The following is a 21,954-nucleotide window of genomic DNA, read 5'->3' as shown; positions in this document are numbered from 1 at the left end:
GTCTCGTAGTTGAAATTTTAAAATGAGCATAATATGATGTTGACTCATAATGTCGAAATTCAAAATGGGTATTATAAACTCGCTTTATGTTTTACTTAAATCGATGAAACCAATGGTGTAGTAACTCCATAGATGTTTCATTTCAGTATATAAATTTATTTTATATTTTTTTCTTTACAGCCACATGGATTGAGAAGATGTAATTTTACAACATCCTAGTACATCTTCAGATCTCGTGGATTGAGAAGATGTGACTTTACAATATCCTAATACATCTTCATTTTCTACCTACTTGTCTAATAACATGTGCTGGTTATGGGTTTTGAAACACACACACACACACACGTTAGTCTTTGGCTTGGGCATTGTATTTGCGTATAGTAGCATGCATTATCCTCCCATATCTTTATATGAGCTCAGAACGCATTACAATCTCTTGCAATTGTCTCGATGATGTGCACACACAAGATTATATCATTGGTGTAGATTAGCTATGGCAAAGGAAGATACACTTTATGAACATTGTGTACATACAACATGCCTAACGGAAAAATGATTGCTCAGTTATTGTTTTTTACATATGGGTTGCAAGAAAGAAGATAAGAGACACAAACCGTACAAAAAGAAGACAACAAGAGACACAAATTGTACAAATAAAGAGGATGTGTAAATTAACGTAGAGTGACAAAGACACAAATAACAAAATAACATAAACAAGGAACTAATAAGAGTCATTAAACAATCACATTTTAGAATAAGTAGTTTTCCCTACTCATAATCTAAAAGTTAGTTTTCAAAAATTGCAATATAAGATTGCTTAATCAAAACCTCAAAACTTGTAATGGAGAAACAATCATAATTGTAAGCAAAAAAAAAAATGCAAGCACAAAAGATAGTTATAACTTCTACATAATATAAAGGCAAACACATCGACCACAAATTGCAAAAAAAGTGATGTTGATATGTAAGACAAGCACATGGACAAAAACTAATTGAAATCAGAAACATGCAAATCAGAAACAGGCAACAAAGTAACGAGGAAAATCCGATATGTCATCAAGAAGACATGAAGATAAATAAAAGTAAAATAAGTGAAGGCACGAATTCCAAATGGCAATTTGCACTGGGATAGATTCGAACCCAAGCGCCCGCGTGCCTTTGTGAAAGAGGCAGGTTTGAATCCACCCAAGCGGCATCTAAAATTTAAATCTACCCAAGTGGCATCTAAAATTTAGTACCATCTCTCTCAATTGGGGAAAAAAAGAGGCAATTTGCAATTTGTTTTTGAACCAAAAGGTTGAAAGGTCAGTAAAAAGAGGGCACGCTCTAATGTTATGAGGACAGATCCACTTGTCATATAGTGGGGCCGCCACGTAGACGGACAGATTGGGCCATGAGGTGAGGTCGCCGGCCGTCGATGGTGGGCGCAGATCGGACGGCGGGGAGGTGTTTTCCTTTAAAGGTAGAAGATGCACCTTTCCCTTTTGATCATATTCTCACTCTCTCTCTCTCTCTCTCTCTCTCTCTCTCCATCGCCTTCGTGTCTGTCTTCTCCGATCGAGCCACGCCACGCCACTCTGCTTCTTCTTCTTTTTCTTCTCTAACAGGTGCGTTTCACTACACTCTGTGGTTTCTTTCTCTGTGTTTTCTTCACGAAATGAAGATTAACTTTTAATGGCTTTCATACTCCAGATCGGGTATTAGCATCCTGTTGATGCCATTTCTTGTTTCTTGAAATGCTTCTTAATGATCCTTTCTACAAAAAAATAATAAATAAATTGCCTTAATGAAGTTCTTCAAGGTCAATGTGTTCCGGTGCTCAGAATGCCTTTTATAATGTTTTTTTTAATAAACATTTCAAAAAAATAATTTACCCTAATAAAGCTCTTGAAGGTCAATGGGAGAATGCAAAATTGCTTTAAAAAATTAAAAATCTTAGTTCAATTTGTGGGTATTTTTTGGTTTTTTTAAAAACATTATAAAAATCTTAGCTCAATTTGTGGGTTATCTTTTAATATTTTTGAATAATATCTTGTTCAAAATCTGGGTTTCCTCCAGCTCAAATATGTGGTTGCTTTGTTTTTCCCCCCCTCAGCTTATTAAAGTGGTGCTCTCTCCTCCACAAAGTACTGCAACGCTATCCTTGAGATCATATATATATATATCAAAGGCCAACATTGATTCAGGACAATGAGCTGTCTCAACAGCATTCTCTCCGCTGGCGACCCACCGAGTGGAGAAGCTAGTGGCGGGGGCCAAAGGTTGAAGATTTTCATTTTTATGTTTTTATGTGTGCTGTAGGGACTTACAGTTTCTTCATTCCAATTTTTGAGTTTGATGTCTTTGGTTTATTATCAATTTTCTTTTAAGTTATTAATGTGATTTCAACTAGTCCTTCTTCCTCATGTGACATAAAATGAGGTTTATATTGGGGTGTATAGTGCAATGGAGTGTTGACGCGATCGAAATCACGAGTGTCAATGCAAACGGGCATTATACATAGCTTGACATGCATCATACATGCAACTTAATGTATATGAGGAGAAGGACGAAACAAGTGGGATTGTTGCTTCGCTTTTGAGAAGCATGTTCAAGATTTCACCAATTTTGATGGAGTCTCATTGAGGTTCTCAACATTTCATGTGGTAGACCACTCCATGCCACATGGACATAAAGAGTAGCTTATGTCAATTACACCCAGTCATCATTCTCTGATGCCATTTGTCGGGATCCATCATCCTCCATACATCTATTTGGTCCTGGATACCTGTTTATCACATCATCACCAACACCTTAATAGCCCACTTGGACCATGTTCATGAATCAAAATAGCCATTTGCAGGAGCGGTCTTCCAAGCAGCGTTCCCTAATCAGTGGCCACTTATGCATAACTTTATAATCCAAATAAGGTAACAGACTCTCTTTTTTCTAAGGTAACAAGCATCAGTGGCCACTTATGCATACCATTTTATTTCGTCACAACAGCTTTACCTCGCTTCAAAATCAAGGGTCTCAATGCTAGCCTAGAGAAAAAAAGGGGGAAGGGGACTGCAGGGAAGCCACTCACAGCAGCCTTGGGCTTCAGGTAGAAAAGCTTCCCCTCAGTCCTGCATGGCTGTAGAGCTATTTTGGAGGTGCTCCTGTCTGCCATGGAGGGTATGGATGAGGTGAATTCCAAGAGACGCTGCAGGTGGACTGTGGGGTAGCCATGCCCTTAACGACCTTGCAGCAATGGGCCCGCCAAATTTGTTATGACACCATGCTACTGAAGATCACCCAACGAGAGTTGAGAGATGATGTTGTATTCCAATGTGTGGCAGGCACTAGGGTTGTGCTAGGGTGGCTACTGTGGCTGTCAGTTGCTGTGTCGTGCCACTTGGGAGTCTGGTGGCATCCTCCTTGTAGTGGAGAGCAGGGTGAATCTCCATTCCCCAAGAGATTGCACCACAAGTGGTGGAAACCAACTTGTTGAATCTATTAAAGTGGGGCTTTGACATCCTTCTCAGTGGTGTCCTTGGAGAGGAAGAGGTCACCCTCATACCCAATTGAGATTTCTTTTAGAGGAAGGTTGTCTTAAAGGCCATGGAACTAGAGGGGAATGTTGTGGGGAGAATTTCACCACCCAACATGGGGGTAGGGAAGAGTCGAGAGGTGGAATGGGTGAAGCGATTGCGTCGATGAGCTTCAGTCCTCTGTGTTACCACTTGTCCACATGCAACATAACCATGTCGGTAGACAGTTTCACATGCATAGTTCATGGGTGGGCAGAACTACACATTGGTAAGGCAAGCATGAAAACAACATGCAAATTCAATTTGCAAGCAAGCACATAAAGATGCTATGTAGCACAATATTGGTATGGACAATCCCCGTTCTTGAGACTATACCCAAGGGACATTTTTGGGCAAGTACATGAGGATTCAGACCCATCGGGAAAGCCAATCTTCTAGGCCTTTCCGGGCATGTACATTGTACACACAGGCACAAGTGCTAGCAGAAAGCCAATCTTCTAGGCGTTTTCGGGCATGTACACAGAGGCACAAGTCCGAGCAGAGAGCCAATCCTCCAGGCTTTTCTGCTAATCTTCGGCATGAACAGTCTTAATCCTTGATTAGTGGAGCAGTTAGGACAACATATAGTTTCATCATTAGCATCATCTTTATCTTCATCTTTGGTATCAACAGAAGCATCAGCATTAGCATTGACATCATCATCATCTACAACAGTATGAAGGGTATGGATGACCAGTCGGCAGCCAACCAGGTTGTCATACAGCAATCAGCAGCCTTCAGGTGGGTCCAGGCAGCAGGAGGCAGCATTGGTTGAAAGCCGGCATCGTTTTGGGCAGCATCTAGTTAAGGCACAGCATTTAATGCAAATTATCATGAATATTTGTCCAAGGCAACTGGTAGACAACACCTCTACTGGGGCCGATCTGTGCCTCAACATTATAAGTAGGCATCAGTCATAATTCAGCAATCATCAAGGAAGTTTAGTCATTCATTCATTATTAGGCTTCAATAGAAGCTATGTAGAATGGGGCCAAGGTCACCCCTATGGGGATGACCAGGCCCTAAGGCATGTACAAGCATTTATGCAACCTTTTTGTACCATATTAAAATACAAAAAACCCGGACACCAATCTCTCTCTTCTTCTCTCTCCTCTGTCTTAATTATGTTTAATCAGCATCAATGTTCTTAATCAAGCTTAGTGAAACCGATCCCGTCAAGTGGGAAGACTCTGTTGGACACCCACACGCTTAATAGCACAACTTTAAAACCACAATTTGAAATGGACAACTTAATACAACTTGAAATTGAAATGAAAATGAAATGGAAAGATGGACACTAGCACTGGGGTCGGAACGGGCCGACCCCCCCCTCAATATATGATATATTTATTGGGAGTATTTAATAAATACAATGCTCCATGGGTTCCAAGAACCAGATGATGTCCATGTACATATGAAAACAGTACCAAACAAATATTCTTGAAGTTGACGTTCGGAGTAGACACTTGAAGGAGAACGACCACTAGCGTGGTCCAGTCTCTACGGTCCTGTGCTTTCACTGGACTCCGCGGAGAGCGCCTCACTAGTGTTCCGAGACCACGCACAAACAGGCGCTCTCGTACTAACGCCTGGCTCTCCCGATCTCAGCACCTTTGGACCGAGGTTCTCCAATAGAGCTTGGACAACCCGGCATTGAACGGGTGTTGGCCGTATAGGGAGTCGGGAATCCCTTATCAGATTTAACACAAAAATACTTTACTTAAATCTGAAATTCACTTACTTGTGGATGGCTGAGGAAGTCCAATACCCATGTGTGCAGTTATTTGAGAGAAACACCAAGGCACAGCATGTCGAGAGAGGTAGCTGCTATATGAAGGTGACACATAGCCTGTATGGTTGCCAAGCTTCAGTGGAGAAGAGATGACAGCTTGCAACCACCGGCCTGTAGCACACAGTTGGAGAGGATTCACGGCACACAGCCTGTATGGAGAGATGGAGAAGCAGCTATCAGTTTGTAGAGTATAGCCGCCAACCGCCTAGGTGTAGGAACACAACAGTTGGAGAGTGACCACTCAGATGCCTTCTGTGGGTGGCCGTACAGTTTGTAAGGCTGCCTGACTGGAGGTGCATACACAGCCCATGTGGTCGCCTAGTTGTACGCAGCAGCCTGCAGGATAGGCAGTCTGCGCAGCACACAGTTGCTGCCTGGTAGTACAGAAACGCAGCCACCTAGGAGGGAACAGAAATGCAACCTGAAGTGGGGCAGCCGCCTGTGAGGATGGGGAGGCGCCTGGCTGCAATCTTTGCTGTCTGAAGTGCAGAAAGAACAGCCTGCTGGTTATGGCAGGTGCCACCAATAGAGAAACAAATGAAGTCGCCTCAAGGAGAAGGAGCTTGCGCAGCCTGTATAACTGTGAGCGCCGCCGTCAGCTTGAGGGAGAGAAGTTGGCGCAACCTGTAAGAAGCGAAAAGATGAATGCAGCCACGATGGGAGCGCACACCTCATGTCTCCAAGGGTGGTCGTGGAGTTTTTTTTTAATTAAGGTAGGAGGAGGAGTAAAACTAAATGTGTTGGCTTGCTGTCCACGCTTGCATGTGGGCGGCCAGCTCTTTGTGAGTGTAGGTAGGTGATCATGCACCCACCCCCACACACTCACTTAAGTGGGGCTCCCCACCTTGGCCCCTAAGTGGGTGCCCAAAGGGGGTGCCCACTTTTAAATGAATGTGAACACTTAACCTTATAAAACAAAAGGTTAGAAATAAAATATTAAAAACAACATGTGCGATATACTTACCACCTGTTCACATGCACCAAAACTCGTCAGAAAACAGAGCAGACTTCACAACTCACTGGCAGGCGTCCCCGCTCAGTAAGTAACACGTCAAGCAGGCAAACACAAAAATACATGTCATGCGAAAACAGTTTCAAACATGCAAATCATGTGTGCATGTGCAAATAGTAACATGGACATATCTCCCGTTCATGGAACAAGTACAAAATATCTGTCGGCACAAAATTGGCACGACATAAAAACATAAAAACCTGGTCTTTCTATGGAGTGACAGTCCCATAGGTAAGACACAGTTCCAGGCACGAGTCTCCCTATGGTGTGACAGTCCCATAGGCAAAACACAGCACGAATATTGGCTCTTCCATGGCGTAACAATCCCATGGGTCGAACAGAGTCCAGGTCATACACGGGTGGCACCAGTCTGGCTCTCGTCCATACGACACCATCCTGCTAACACACGGGTGGCACCAGTCTGGCTCTCGTCCATGTCAGCAAAATACTGGCCTCTTCACATGAGACACCGGCCTGGCCTCAAGTGAACGAGACGCAAAAACTGGAGATGGACCAAATGGTCGGCCAATTGGTGACATTCCCCCGGGCTTCTAAAGAGTTGTCCTCAAGTGAAAAGCCTCAAGATATGCCTGCAACAACTGCGGGTAATCAACAAAATAATCCTCATTTACCCACTTGGCATCAATAGGCAAATAATTCTTAAACTTCACAAGGTATCTCTTGGAAAGCTTTCCGGCAGGTAGCTTTCGCTCCTTGTGAAAAACAATCTGTTCTGGCTGGAGGATCTTCTCAAGCTCTTTAATTTCTGGTGGATCTTCTGGCTTTTAAAATTTTTTTTTGACTCTGAACTATTGACTAACCTTGGCCACCCTTTTATAGGCTCGCCGGTCACCTGGCGTCCACACTTGGACCGCTCGTCCATACTTGGGTGCCTGCCCGTTAGTCTATCCCTAGCCTAGCTTGTCAATTAGCCTGCCTAGCTCCAAGCTTCCCCAAGCCTCGAAGCTAGTCTTGTGTGCATGTAGCACACGATAGATACAAGCCAAAGGCAGCCAACCAGTTGTCTTTAACAGGTACTTCAGTCACTGTACTTTCTCGCCCTAGTTCATGTTCTGATTGTATGTTCAACTCTCAAGTTTTTGGCTTGCATGATCTTCTCCGAGTTTATGGAGAGATGAATAGCCATAGAATACACATTCTTCTGGACCCTGGCAGCTCACACAACTTTGTTAATTACAAACTTGTGTAGACTCATCAGGATCTGGCCCCACATATTTCCGAAAAAGACTCACATCAAAAGCATTGTGAATCTTCCAATGACTAGGTAAAGCAAGCCTGTAGGACACTTCATTCATCTTGTGAATCACCTTGAAGGGTCCATAATAGCGAGGAGAAAGCTTAGGATATGATCCTTCTCGTCCTGGCCTCTTCCGAAGCCTAGCCTTCTCAAATTTCAGCAAAACCCAATCACCTTCTTTGACTTCCATGTCCCTTCTATGCTTGTCAGCAGCCATTTTATGCTTATCCTGAGATCTTGCAATGGCTGTCCGCACCTGACCAAAGGCAACATCCAAGTCACGAACATATTCATCAGCTGCAAAAATCTCATCCTTGGTACGAAGGATGGGTGGCAATACCACTCTGCCATAGATAATCTCAAACGGAGTCTTTCCCATGGAAGCATGGATCGTATTGTTGTAGGCAAACTCAACAAGTGGAAGATACTTCTCCCATGCACTCTTTTGATCTGCCACATAACACTTCAATAAATCCAACACGGCTGAATTTGCAGCTTCACTTTGGCCATCCGTTTGGGGATGATAAGCTGATGAAAACTCAAGCTTAGTATCCATATTATCAAATAAAGCCCTCCAAAAGAGGCTTGTAGTCCTGGGATCTCTATCCCCAACAATGGATTTAGGCATACCATGATGCTTGAAAATATTAGCAAGAAAAAGCTTTACCATATGATCAGCTTTGATGGTTTTCTTGACGGGCAAGAAGTGAGCTTGCTTGCTAAACCTGTCCACAATGGTCCAAATAGCATCATTTCCATGCTGGGATCTAGGCAAATCCATAATAAAATCCATAGTAATGCTTTCCCAAGGTTACGAGGGAATAGGCAATGGCTGAAGCAAACCTGGAGGTTTTTGCCTATCAAATTTCACCTTTTGGCAAGTAATACATGCACGTACATAAGCCTCAATGTCTTTACGCATGCTTGGCCAAAAGAAATATCTCTGAATCATGTGAGTAGTAGGCATGATACCTCGATGACCAGCATAAGGTGGAGCGTGACATTCGTCCATAACTTTTGGACGCAAATCCTTCACCACACATAGGCAATTATCCTTCATAAGATAACCCTCGTTGATAACATAAGAGGTATGTGAATGACTAGCCATCAAATCAGTCCATATATGGCAAAAATCAGCATCCAAATGATACAAATCTCGCATAACAGATAAGTCTCCATGAGAGGCCACTGAGACTGCAGCAACATAAGGCCTCCTGGATAGTGCATCGGCCACCACATTTTTCTTTCCTGGAGTATGCATAATCTGAAAATGAAACATGGAAAGAAAGTTTGCCATTCTTATCTGCTTCTCAGAAAGCTTTGTTTGAGATAGAAAGTATCTCAAGCTTTGATGATCTGTCTTAACTACAAATTCAGTCCCAAGAAGATAATGTTTCCATATCTTTAAGGCATGAATTACAGGCAAGAGCTCTTTCTCATAGATAGCCATATGAAGCTCAGCATCATGCAAACGACGGCTCTTGTATGCAACTGCATGCCCTTCTTGATTTAGGACAGCTCCAATACAATCACCACAAGCATCACATTCAACCACGAATGACTTGTGCAAGTCAGGAACAATCACATATAATAGCATGCTTGTTCCTGACTTGTGCAAGTCAGGAACAATCAATACTGGACCACATATAATAGCATGCTTGAGCTGCAAGAAAGCATCCTGTTTCTTTGAAGTCCATTTGAAAGCAGTTTTCTTCTTTGTGAGATCATGTAGAGGAGTGGCAATCATAGCAAAATGTCTTATGAAACGCCTATAGTACGAACATAATTCCAGAAAACTACGTACTTGATGTACGTTTTGCAGTTCGGGCCAATTGCGAATGGTCTCTATCTTTGCAGGATCCATTGCAACTCCATCTTTGGATACAATATGACCCAGATAATGAATCTCTGAAAGGAAAAACTCACTTTTCTTGGCATTAACGAAAAGTTTATGCTTCTGCAACTCTTCGAACACTGTGACCAAATGAGTTTTGTGTTCCTGCTCATTCTTGGAGAAAACCAAGATATCATCAAAGAAGACTCCTGTGAACTTGCGATGGGGTCGGAATATTCTATCCATCATACGATTAAAAGTAGCAGGAGCATTGGTAAGACCAAAAGGCATTACTAAAAATTCATATAGTCCGAAGGCTGTCCTGAATGCAGTCTTATGGACATCTTGTGGCACCATGCGTATCTGGTGATAACCACTCTTCAAATCAAGTCTGCTAAAGCAAGCTGAGTCATCAAGCTTATCCAAGATATCATCAATTCGTGGAATTGGGAATCTGTTCTTGATGGTAAGCTTGTTCAAAGCTCTATAGTCCACACATATACGGAATGATCCGTCCTTCTTTTGAACAAGAAGCACAGGAGAGCAGTAAGGTGAGGAACTGGCCTGAACCACAAACCTTTCTCAAAAATCTCATTTACTTACTTCATGATTTCTTCTTGTTGTGCAGCACGCACTCGGTATGCGGGTTTGTTAGGTGGAGAACTACCTGGCATAAGATCTATACGGTGATTTTCGGGCCTTTGGGGAGGTAATTCACCTGGCAACGAGTCGGCAAAATAGTCGTTGAATGCATAAAGAAAATTCAGCCTATCATTAGACACAGCATCCACATTTTGATGATTTGGCACAGGGCTATCACGAACAAAAACCAAGTATGCTGAAAGACTCTTTTTCATTGCTTTATTAATTTGGATGTGTGATACAAGTGGGATGGAATCCCCTTCTTTGCCAGCATCAATAAAATGCATGTGGCCTTTATGCATAAAAGAAATCATATTAGACTTGTAGTCTTTGCGGGACTCAAGCCTATGGTGCCACGGCTTGCCCAACAATACATCACATCCATTCAGTGGAGCAACTAGGAAATGCTCATTATCAAGGTAGCCCTGGATATGGATGCGCAACTTCCCTATCAATGGGGTAACCTGTACCTCTTTACCAATAAATGCAGCTTCGGCTTCAATCTGAGGTCCCATATGCTCGACCTCAATACCCAATGCAGCTGCCATTTGCATAGAGATGAAATTATCAGTTGCACAGTCATCAAACATGAATAGTGCGGGTTGATCCTTGATTTGCCCCCAAGCCTTGCAAACCATTCGCTCTTTTGCATCATGACCTGTATTTCCTTGCACATCAGGAACTGCATGTACATTAGCCTTGGTGTGCTTGTCCTCGTGCTTTGGTTTGCGATCTGGGCATTGTCGAAACATGTGGTCTTTGCTACCACAAGAAAAGCATTTTCCATCCTTTACATATTGCTCTCTTTGCTCCGGGGTTAAGCCGAATTTGTTCTTCCTTGGACCCTGATCTTTAGATGTGTTATTTTCAGCTTTACCACCCTTGTAGGTGTCCCGGAAGTTCTTTTTAGGTGGCTGTCCACCCTTTTGCTGATTTGGGACAGCCTTGTCCTTCCCCTTTGAACCTCCTTGATCCTGTTTAATCTTGAGCACCAATTGCTCCGTAGCAAGAGCAGAAGCTGTGAGTTGTTGCAAAGTATGTTTCGGGTGCAATTCTATGCCCGAACGATATGCTGGTTGCAGTCCAGAACGAAACTTTCTCTTTCTTTCATCCTCAGTGATTTGCATAAAGGGAGTCACTTCCAGCAACACTTTCCAGAATTTGTTAACATACTGTTGCACGCTTTCATTGTCTCTTTGTTCCAGCCTGTCCCACTTTTGAGTGAGAGTTTGCTCCGCATTTGGTGGTAAAAACTGAGCATAGAATCTGTCTTTAAATTCCTTCCAGGTGCTAATAGGATCTTTGGTGATCTTTTCAGTGATCCACCAATGAGCAGCAGTCCCTTTTAAAAACATGCTAGCATGGCGTACCTTTGACTTTTCAGTAAAGTCCTCATCGCTAAAAGCAATGTCGAACTTTGCCACAAATGCTAACACCTTAGAAGCATCATGTTCACCATGGAAAACATCAAATTTAACAGATTTGTCACCTGCTTTGAATTCCTTGAGCTTCCTCGCATGAGGCTCATGGTCTTCTCTTTTTCTTTTCCCCTTATCCAACGGGGCAGCCCTATCTGCATGGGCTCCATGGGTCGTCATAGAAGTTTCATGAGGCACGGTGGCATGTGCTCCACGAACTTGAAACTCAGATGCATGTGACTTACCTGCATATGGCAATGTCTCTCCATGAGACAACTCAGAAGGCAAAATTTTTCTGGAAGCAGACCTGTCACCCTTACAATGAGATACATATCTTGCATGCATGTGACTTTCATGCCCTCCATGAGCACTGGCATACATATATTTGTCAGGCTTAGTGCCTTGTGGAGAAGATGCATGTCGAGAGGTGACTGTCACCTCTTCCTTTTGCATAAAAGATTTCAGCCTTTGAGATGCGGGATCTCCATGCTTTAGACGGGGTGGATTTCTGAATTTCAGCTCTCCGTCATCCCCCTCTTTAATATCACCTTTGCGGAGGAGGTAGGCAAGTGCCAACTCCCTTGGTTTCTTGCCCACTTCCCGAGCCATTGATTCAAAAGTTACATCTACCATTGCATCAGCCTTCCTGGCTTCAAAAGCACTTTGCAGATGGGGATCTTCATGCAAAAACTTTAACTCTTGCTCTTGAGCCTGCAAAAGTTTTCTCATATGTTCCATTTCAGCCCTCATAGCATCAGGCTCTTGTTCAAGCATAACTGTCTTTCCTAGAGACAGTTGACCCTTTGATTCACTATCATTAACCCTTTCAAGGGGCTTGTGTCTTCCTCGCAGGGTGTCAGACCCACGAGAGGCACTAGATGGACCCCTCGAATTTGGCACTTCCAAAGGGTTGCCTTGGCTGTCCATTGTGTTTAAAGTGTGCTAAAAGCGGGATGTCCAGTACACAGGTTCGTTTCCCCACTAGAAAGAGGGAAACAACCGTGCTCTGATACCAATGAAACCGATCCCGTCAAGTGGGAAGACTCCGTTGGACACCCACACGCTTAATAGCACAACTTTAAAACCACAATTTGAAATGGACAACTTAATACAACTTGAAATTGAAATGAAAATGAAATGGAAAGATGGACACCAGCACTGGGGCCGGAACGGGCGGACCTCCCCTCAATATATGATATATTTATTGGGAGTATTTAATAAATACAATGCTCCATGGGTTCCAAGAACCACATGATGTCCATGTACATATGAAAACAGTACCAAACAAATATGCTTGAAGTCGACGTTCGGAGTAGACACTCGAAGCAGAACGACCACTAGCGTGGTCCAGTCTCTACGGTCCTGTGCTTTCACTGGACTCCACGGAGAGCGCCTCACTGGTGTTCCGAGACCACGCACAAACAGGCGCTCTCGTACTAACGCCTGGCTCTCCCGATCTCAGCACCTTTGGACCGAGGTTCTCCAATAGAGCTTGGACAACCCGGCACTGAACGGGTGTTGGCCGTATAGGGAGTCGGGAATCCCTTATCAGATTTAACACAAAAATACTTTACTTAAATCTGAAATTCACTTACTTGTGGATGGCTGAGGAAGTCCAATACCCATGTGTGCAGTTATTTGAGAGAAACACCAAGGCACAGCATGTCGAGAGAGGTAGCTGCTGTATGAAGGTGACACATAGCCTGTATGGTTGCCAAGCTTCAGTGGAGAAGAGATGACAGCTTGCAACCACCGGCCTGTAGCACACAGCCTGTATGGAGAGATGGAGAAGCAGCTATCAGTTTGTAGAGTATAGCCGCCAACCGCCTAGGTGTAGGAACACAACAGTTGGAGAGTGACCACTCAGATGCCTTCTGTGGGTGGCCGTACAGTTTGTAAGGCTGCCTGACTGGAGGTGCATACACAGCCCATGTGGTCGCCTAGTTGTACGCAGCAGCCTGCAGGATAGGCAGTCTGCGCAGCACACAGTTGCTGCCTGGTAGTACAGAAACGCAGCCACCTAGGAGGGAACAGAAATGCAACCTGAAGTGGGGCAGCCGCCTGTGAGGATGGGGAGGCGCCTGGCTGCAATCTTTGCTGTCTGAAGTGCAGAAAGAACAGCCTGCTGGTTATGGCAGGTGCCACCAATAGAGAAACAAATGAAGTCGCCTCAAGGAGAAGGAGCTTGCGCAGCCTGTATAACTGTGAGCGCCGCCGTCAGCTTGAGGGAGAGAAGTTGGCGCAACCTGTAAGAAGCGAAAAGATGAATGCAGCCACGATGGGAGCGCACACCTCATGTCTCCAAGGGTGGTCGTGGAGTTTTTTTTTAATTAAGGTAGGAGGAGGAGTAAAACTAAATGTGTTGGCTTGCTGTCCACGCTTGCATGTGGGCGGCCAGCTCTTTGTGAGTGTAGGTAGGTGATCATGCACCCACCCCCACACACTCACTTAAGTGGGGCTCCCCACCTTGGCCCCTAAGTGGGTGCCCAAAGGGGGTGCCCACTTTTAAATGAATGTGAACACTTAACCTTATAAAACAAAAGGTTAGAAATAAAATATTAAAAACAACATGTGCGATATACTTACCACCTGTTCACATGCACCAAAACTCGTCAGAAAACAGAGCAGACTTCACAACTCACTGGCAGGCGTCCCCGCTCAGTAAGTAACACGTCAAGCAGGCAAACACAAAAATACATGTCATGCGAAAACAGTTTCAAACATGCAAATCATGTGTGCATGTGCAAATAGTAACATGGACATATCTCCCGTTCATGGAACAAGTACAAAATATCTGTCGGCACAAAATTGGCACGACATAAAAACATAAAAACCTGGTCTTTCTATGGAGTGACAGTCCCATAGGTAAGACACAGTTCCAGGCACGAGTCTCCCTATGGTGTGACAGTCCCATAGGCAAAACACAGCACGAATATTGGCTCTTCCATGGCGTGACAATCCCATGGGTCGAACAGAGTCCAGGTCATACACGGGTGGCACCAGTCCAGGGAGGAAGGATGACACTGTCCACCCCGTCATCAAGTTTAGAAGAAGGAAATGTCACGTGCGTACTCGTGCCATGGCTAATCTTTGGCATGAATAGTCTTAATCCTTGATTAGTGTAGAAGTTAGGACAACATATAGTACCATCATCAGCATCATCTTTATCTTTGGCATGAATAGTCTTAATCCTTGATTGGTGCAGCTGTTAGGACAACATATAGTGGCATCATCAGCATTATCTTTATCTTCATCATTGGCATCAGCAGAAGCATCAACATTAGCATTAACATCATCAACCACATCATCATCATCATCATCATCTACAGTAGTATGGAGGGTTTGGATGACCAATCAGCTGCCAGCCAGGTTGTCATACAGCAGTTGGCAGCCTTTAGGTGGGTCCAGGACAGAGGAGGCAGCATTGGTTGAAAGCCAACATCGTTTTGGGAAGCATCTAGTTAAGGCACATAATTTAATGCAAATTATCATGAATATTTGTCCAGGGCAATTGGCCGACAGCACCCCTACTGGCCGACATGTGCCTCAGCATTATATATAGGCATCAGTCATAATTCAGCAATCATCAAGCAAGTTCAGTCATTCATTCAAGATATGTAGAATGGGGACCCCTATGGGGCTGACCAAGGCCTAAGGCATGTACAAGCATTTATGCAACCTTTTTGTACCATATTAAAATACAGAAAACCTTGACACCAATCTCTCTCTTCTTATCTCTCCTTTGTCTTAATTATGTTTAATTAGCATAAATGTTCTTAACCAGGCTTAGGGCCGATGAAACCGGCCTCTGGTAGAAACCAAAGTGCGGTAGACTAGTAGTCACCAAATCCAATTGTAGTCCAGCCAATAACAATTAAACAAGAGCTAGAGTGCTCCAAAACAAGAAAGAGAACGACACCTGCTGGCCCCAAAGCTTGGCGCCCTTTTCGGTATTTCTTTATTCAATTTCAATGGAAAAGATTCAGATGATTACAACATGGCCATCCATGGCTCGTATGTCTGCAAGTCCAATCTGCCAATCCTCAAGACCTCTTAGCATAGAGGTTACACAGCCTTGTGTCCCAAGAACACCACACTGTTATCTCCTCTAATTTGCTAAGTTTGTACATCCATGAGGCCTTGAATATGCATGTGACTGAACCATGCACATAGCCATAAACTCAGCCATGAAAACCAGTCCACAAACTCATCCAAAACAGCCCACAATCTTGTCCTATTTCCACCCTCTGAACTGCCAAACCCTTCCTCTCACAAAGGGCCAGAGAGAACCACTCTAGAACAGTCTTGAGCCAGTGAAAAGAGAGACTCCATAAGACATCACCTGCAGTCCCACTCGCTCACAAAGAAAGAGAAACTTACAGTCTTTATGTCGCTTTCCACAAGAGAGGAAAGACACGAGGAAGAGCCCTGTATTGTCCTGTCCTCTTGTCTTGCAGCCGGGAGAGAGAAAACTAGTGAGAGAACCTGCTGTCCAGCCTTGTGTTCCCTTCTCACAGTTCACACTTCTCAGCTAACAAACAGTTCTTATCCAAAAGCATTGGAGAGAGAAAAAGGAGAACCTGTAGGTGCCTGTTTGCTCTGCAGCCAGCAGCCAGCAGCCAGCAGCCAACCAGCTCTTCAAGAACTAGAGAGAGATAGAGAGAGAGAAAAGAGTCTCAAATCTCTGTTCTGTAGCACAGCCAGCAATCAGCCTTTATGATTTCCCTCTTGAAACCAGTCCAATAAGCTCCTGTACCCTCTGTAGTACAGCAATCAGGCAAAGAAGCGCCGCTTGCCCACAGCCTTCATAACCATATGCGCAGGCGCCAGAAACTGTTCCCTTCAGTCCTGAATTCTACGCTGCCTGCCTACAGTCTCTCCAGATAGAAAGCATAAAAGAAGCGCAGCCCTGCAGCCCCTGAAAGAAACGCAGCCCTGGAGCCCCTGCCTGTATGCGTCTCTTTCTCAGAAAATCTCCCTCCAACCTTGCGGTGCCCGCCAGCCGTACGATTTCCAAAAAGCTAGAGAGATAGAGAGGGAGGCGTGTACTCTAAAAATGGAGTAGCCCCCTCTCCCCATAAATATCCTAGGGGCCTCATAAAGTTTATTGGAACTTTCCTAGGGGCCACTTATGCCTAGGGGCCACCCAAGGTTCATACCTTAAAAACTTTAATCCCTTGGTCCCCCTTCACACTTGGGGTTGTCCACACATGTTACCTTTTGTCCGGCCACCCAAGTATGAATCGTGAAATATATAACTTACTACTCACTGACCACCATGCTCACACTTATGCTGTACCAATTTCACAGGGTCATGACAGCCGTGGATGAGTACAGCAAGGCTTTTGGGCATGCAACACTTTATCTACCCATTTACCATTAGTGGGAAGATAGTTCTTGAACTTCACAAGGTAATACCTTACAAGTTTGCCTCCGTTCCTTGTGACACTAATGAAATTCTACAAGTGTAGCATTTGCTCTCGTGCATATACTGTTCTTTTTGCTTAGCAATAAGACCATTGTTTGCCACTTCGCAGGTACACTTCTTAGCAGACTTATTTTCAGTTTTGGATCGTTTTTGGCTTGCCATGGAATTCTCACCATGGCATCATCTTGTTAGACACATTAGGAGCCTCTTGCAAAAGCATCACACTCCCAAGTTTAGTAAACATGCTATGTAGGGTTTTTTGATACATGTAACTTGTGACATGTCAAGCCCATTATCACTCTCTAAGCGTATAATTTGGTTGGACTGCGCAGTGAGAATGCAAAGTGTAGCTATGGCTTTTCAAGCTTGCGGGGGAAGAGAGCCTTTATGGAGGATTTCTATGAAGCTCGATTTGCTCAAGTTGAGGACCACACTGTTGGCTTGTTTGGAGTATTTGATGGTATGAACGCAATGTCTTCTATCGATATTCTAGAATCTTGGCTCTTCATCGTAGTACCCTTTTAGCATGATATATATGTCATGTGCCTCTTTCAGGTCATGGCGGCTCTCGTGCTGCAGATTATGTGCAAAGAAACCTTTTCGAAAACCTGATTAAGCATCCCAAGTTCATAACTGACACAAGAAGTGCAATAGGTGATGTATATATACAGGCCATACTGCATGCCAATTTGGTTGATACGACTTTTGTGCATGTACTTATGGAACTAACTGGCCCATGACTGTAGTTGAAACATATCAACAGACAGATTCAGAGTATCTGAAAGCCGAAAACAGTCAACATAGAGATGCTGGCTCAACTGCGTCAACTGCTGTGCTAGTGGGTGACCGCCTGCTCGTTGCAAACGTGGGTGACTCGAGAGCGGTTATTTGCAGGGCTGGCAAAGGTAAGCTAATGTATTTGTTGGATTTGTAAGTCAAGCATTGTTATTGGCTTGCACATGCTGTGGCTAGGATTTACAAGGTCATGCATACACATGCTCACATACAATATAAATACTTATACACACATGCTCACATACAATACTTATAATTACAAACATGTACAATTTTACATATAACACGTACATATTTATTTTGTATGTGAGCATACACATGCTCACATACAATAGAAATACTTATATTTTACATATAACACGTACATATTTACCTTCAAAGTATATGGATATCCATCTATGCATGTAGCTGTTTGAACACACTCCACATTCCTTACCAAGCATGAGGATTATATGCATATCCTTGTATGCATGTAGTTGTTTGAACACATTCCACATTCCTTACCAAGCATGAGGATTATGAGCATTCATTTCATTGCAGCTATTGCTCTTTCAACTGATCATAAACCCAATCGCAAGGATGAGCGTCAGCGTATCGAGAAAGCCGGAGGAGTTGTGATGTGGGCTGGTATGTATCTTTTTTGTCAAAACGCTTGATGTTATATTGTCTTCAAACTTGTGGTAAGGATGCTAGCATGAATTTCATATATCTGGTTGGAATTTTAGGCACTTGGAGAGTAGGAGGGGTTCTCGCTGTTTCACGTGCTTTTGGAGATCGGTTGTTGAAACAATACGTGGTAGCAGAGCCAGAACTCCAGGTAAGGCTAAGTGCCCTCATGTTGCAGTGAAAGATTTTGGCATGAGATTGAGCCACTTGGACGGCCGAAATTTTGTACTTGTAAGAAGGAAAGCTATGCCATGTGTGGCTAAAATTATGTCTTGGGCAAGGGTCACAGTTGAAAGTGAATTCAAAGTCATGCAGGCCTATATTTTTTTGTTCCATTTTGGCAATCAAAGCTTTTAGACAATCACAAGCATGGCTTGCATGGTGTGCATGTAGGGGCTACATAATATGCATATAGGCATGTTCGTGTACAGTCTTATGATCTCATACCGGTTTGCAGTCACAAGTAAAGAAGACAGAAGCATCTTGGTAGGATGGTAGCTAAGTCACTAGGTTGGTTCTGTTTACTCTGGCTTCTTCCATCTACATTGTACAGTTGCCTGTGTCATGTAGGAGGAGACCATTAACGATGAAGTTGAATTTTTGGTCCTTGCCAGTGATGGTTTGTGGGACGTTGTCACCAACCAGGTCTGAAAACAACTCTTGACCTTTTTCTGGCATTTTTTATTTCTTACCAGCCTCACCTCTATTTGTGTAGTCTTATGATTATCATATGGGATGTATCCTTGGACAATCAGGATGCAGTTTCAATGGTTCAATCCATTCCTGATGCCGAAGAAGCGGCAAGAAGGCTAACTGAAGAGGCCTTACGGAAAGGAAGTGCAGACAACATCACTTGTGTGGTTGTACGGTTCCACAATGATGCAGCCTAAGAAGTGTGGTACTTCCATCTTCTCAGAGGCTTCATCGGAGGTATTTCAAGTGAGGAATGTCTATATGCTTTATTGGAGGCATTTCAAGTGGGGAATGTGTACTTTTGGGTTGTTTCCTTATTTAATCATTTATATTGAAAGACTTGATATGCGTAGACAGACCTTCCCTTTCTAAGAAAGTTATCAGCCAACACAACCAATTATTTATGCTGCAATGGTTGTAGTAATAAATGATGCGAGGTTGAGGGGAAGGGGTTTTCTGAGCAGGTATGTTTACATGGCAGCCTACACCTTGTTTTATTTAGAAGGATTGCTGCTTGTAATTTCTTCATCTGCTTTCATGAATTGCATAGAGCTTTGTTCTCTCTACGTGTAGGCATGCAAATCCATGGAGTATCCAGGCAAATACATGTAATGTGAGTTTGCTGAGTAGAAGCACATGGCACCTGTTAGTGGACGGCTCATGGCTGGCCTTTCGGGAAGATACCCTTGGACCAAGGCTGCCTTACAGGCGACAAACATGCTTCTAGGATAAGAGAGATGAACAGGCTGCTCTTTTGATATAAACACAGCAATGCAAGTTGGTTGCAGAACGGCACAACTGCCAGCCTCTTGCAAGCCTCACCTTATGCCAGATTGGGAATAACTTCTTTCTGTACGTGCATACAGGAGGGCTTGAGCATGACTAGAAAACAAATCAAACAACTGAAGGTTCACCATAGCCCTACCTTCAGGCCAAAAAAGAATCACTGTGATCTATTACATTATATACTACATTATTATATCATATCAATATGATACATAGTAGCGTAAAATACTATTATTCAAAGCATATTTTTACTTTTATATTGTATTCAATATATATACATAAAGGGAAAGGCTAATATGAGGGAAAAGTTTTTTTATTGTATATAATACATTATTATTATTTATGTAAGATTTTCACAAATTCAATTGTCCTTGGGACAAAAAAGGATTAAAGAACAAAAAAATCAATCTACGATAGAATAAAAAGATCAGTATATGATATTTTTCTAGTAGGGAGCCTGTTGGACAAAAAGAAAGAATACCATCCCTTGGTCATACTAGTGAACCTTAGTCTTAAAAATTGATGTTAAAAGCATATGCCTCGTTTACACTAAAGAGCAAATTCTATATTCTTCTATTCAGACGTCTGACCACTTATGCTACAAAGCAAATTCTAGTGAAGCTAGCTATTGACATGTATCTCAAGCTATCATAGTCTGTTTGTAATCTGCATGCTTTGTAGATCGATTGGTTTTGCGTCGAGGGCCGTTGGTTTTACCAGCAAGCTCTTGCTGCAAGGGAGGTGTGAGCACTGAATGGCGAGTTTTTAACAGCATGAGGGAAAAAAGTCACCACAAGGAGAAGGATCACAAGACCTTCAGGTGAAGATTGAAACAAAGGCAGGGCATATCTTGTTTCCATGCAGCGAGTTATCTTTCATGGGAGAACTGCACACATCCCTAACGGCACAGACTTCCACACGATGTTTAATAACCCGAGGTTTGCTTCAATGCCCAACCAATGTTGTGTGCATCTACACCCAACCAACACTGTTTCCATGCAGCTAGCCATCTTGTATGAGAGAACTGCACACATCCCGTACAACATAAAATTTTCCACATGGTGTCTAATAACTCAGAGATGATGTCTATCTCAAGGTAGCACTTGCTGTAACTTTCAGAAGCAGGAAAGCCATATCTTTCTTGCAGCTTAGATCTGTACCTGAAAGTAGCCTATCTAATGGATGACAACTTGTTTTCAGACAGTTTTTATCATTTGGTTGTAAAAAATGCATCCCGTCTCTTAGACAGATCAATCAATGTTTTTTGGTGCATTGTTCCACTGAGTCAAATGATTTGATACAGTACAACCAATATTGTCTTATTTTTGGTGTATGCTACATTGTGATCGACCGATACTTCATGGTGTACAATTTGATCAGGTTAAGTGATTAAGTGTGTGTGGCATTTTCATTCGTGTGATGTGTATCATTATTCATTGCGTTGAGAAAAGCAAGTTGGTCTTTGAGAAGCTCATAAGGGATCTTTTATCCTACCCCCCTCCCCAACAACCACAAAAATCCCCTCAACAAAAAAAAGGAAAAAAAAACGTGAAGAATATCATTGGCCACTACTGGTAGCTGGGCCGAAGGAGATATAAAGTAATTGAGGAGCATCATAGAGGAAACAAAGGCAGCAAATAGTGATTATGGCAAGGGAGCAAGATTGCTCTGGGAGATCCTAATGCATGCCAGTAGCTACTGGCATGCATTGGTAGCACTTGGGAGCTATTGGCGTGCATTGGGAGCACTCGGCATGCAATGAGAGCTCCCGGTATGCATTGGGAGCACTCCACATGCGTTGAGAGCTTCGAGCATGCATGGGGAGCTCCAAATGTATGTCAGGTGCTCTCAATGCGTTCGGGGTCCTCCCAATTCATGCCAGTAGCTCCCAGCATGCATGGGGAGCTCCAAATGTATGCCAGGTGCTCTCAATGCGTTTGGGGTCCTCCCAATTCATGCCGGTAGCTCCCAGCATGCATTTGGACTCCCCGTGCATGCCAGTTGCTCCCAGCATGCATCGGGGTGTTACGGTAGGTAGTACAGGGAGCTGCAGACTCAACTCTTAAGGAGAACTGGTTG

The 21,954-nt window shown here is 43.4% G+C and overlaps 1 protein-coding gene across 5 annotated transcripts; it reads left to right on the top strand.

Annotated features, from left to right (window-relative positions):
- Window positions 1-1,485: 1,485 nt before the first annotated feature.
- LOC147608022 (putative protein phosphatase 2C 59) lies at window positions 1,486-21,197 on the top strand. 5 transcript variants are annotated; one of them, XR_015264555.1, is made up of 11 exons: window positions 1,487-1,607; window positions 2,096-2,261; window positions 17,268-17,395; window positions 17,491-17,589; window positions 17,682-17,840; window positions 18,271-18,357; window positions 18,456-18,547; window positions 18,967-19,041; window positions 19,152-19,553; window positions 19,663-19,997; window positions 20,557-21,197. XR_015264555.1 is itself a non-coding variant. In XM_086789581.1 (9 exons), the coding sequence occupies exons 2-9, from the start codon at window positions 2,191-2,193 to the stop codon at window positions 19,284-19,286; spliced, it is 846 nt and encodes a 281-aa protein (XP_086645707.1). In that variant the 5' UTR covers window positions 1,487-1,607; window positions 2,096-2,190; the 3' UTR covers window positions 19,287-21,197. The 5 variants fall into 5 exon arrangements, 1 of the variants encoding a protein (XP_086645707.1); XR_015264556.1 differs by lacking the exon at window positions 20,557-21,197 and having other exon boundaries at window positions 19,152-19,326; window positions 19,443-19,553; window positions 19,663-19,799; XR_015264553.1 differs by having other exon boundaries at window positions 1,486-1,607; window positions 19,663-21,197.
- Window positions 21,198-21,954: the final 757 nt, after the last annotated feature.

This window comes from Cibotium barometz, chromosome 54, assembly GCF_041138505.1.
Source record: "Cibotium barometz isolate CiBa-2024 chromosome 54, ASM4113850v1, whole genome shotgun sequence".
NCBI lineage: Eukaryota > Viridiplantae > Streptophyta > Polypodiopsida > Cyatheales > Cibotiaceae > Cibotium > Cibotium barometz.
This window is presented reverse-complemented; position numbering and strand designations above follow the sequence as displayed.

Excerpts from the sequence above, each read along its gene's own strand:
- LOC147608022 (XM_086789581.1), top strand. The coding sequence starts at position 2,191 with ATGAGCTGTCTCAACAGCATTCTCTCCGCTGGCGACCCACCGAGTGGA. Across the intron at positions 18,358-18,455 it reads AGGAGTTGTGATGTGGGCTG|GCACTTGGAGAGTAGGAGGG; the intron begins GTATGTATCTTT and ends TTGGAATTTTAG. Across the intron at positions 18,548-18,966 it reads TAGCAGAGCCAGAACTCCAG|GAGGAGACCATTAACGATGA; the intron begins GTAAGGCTAAGT and ends TGTGTCATGTAG.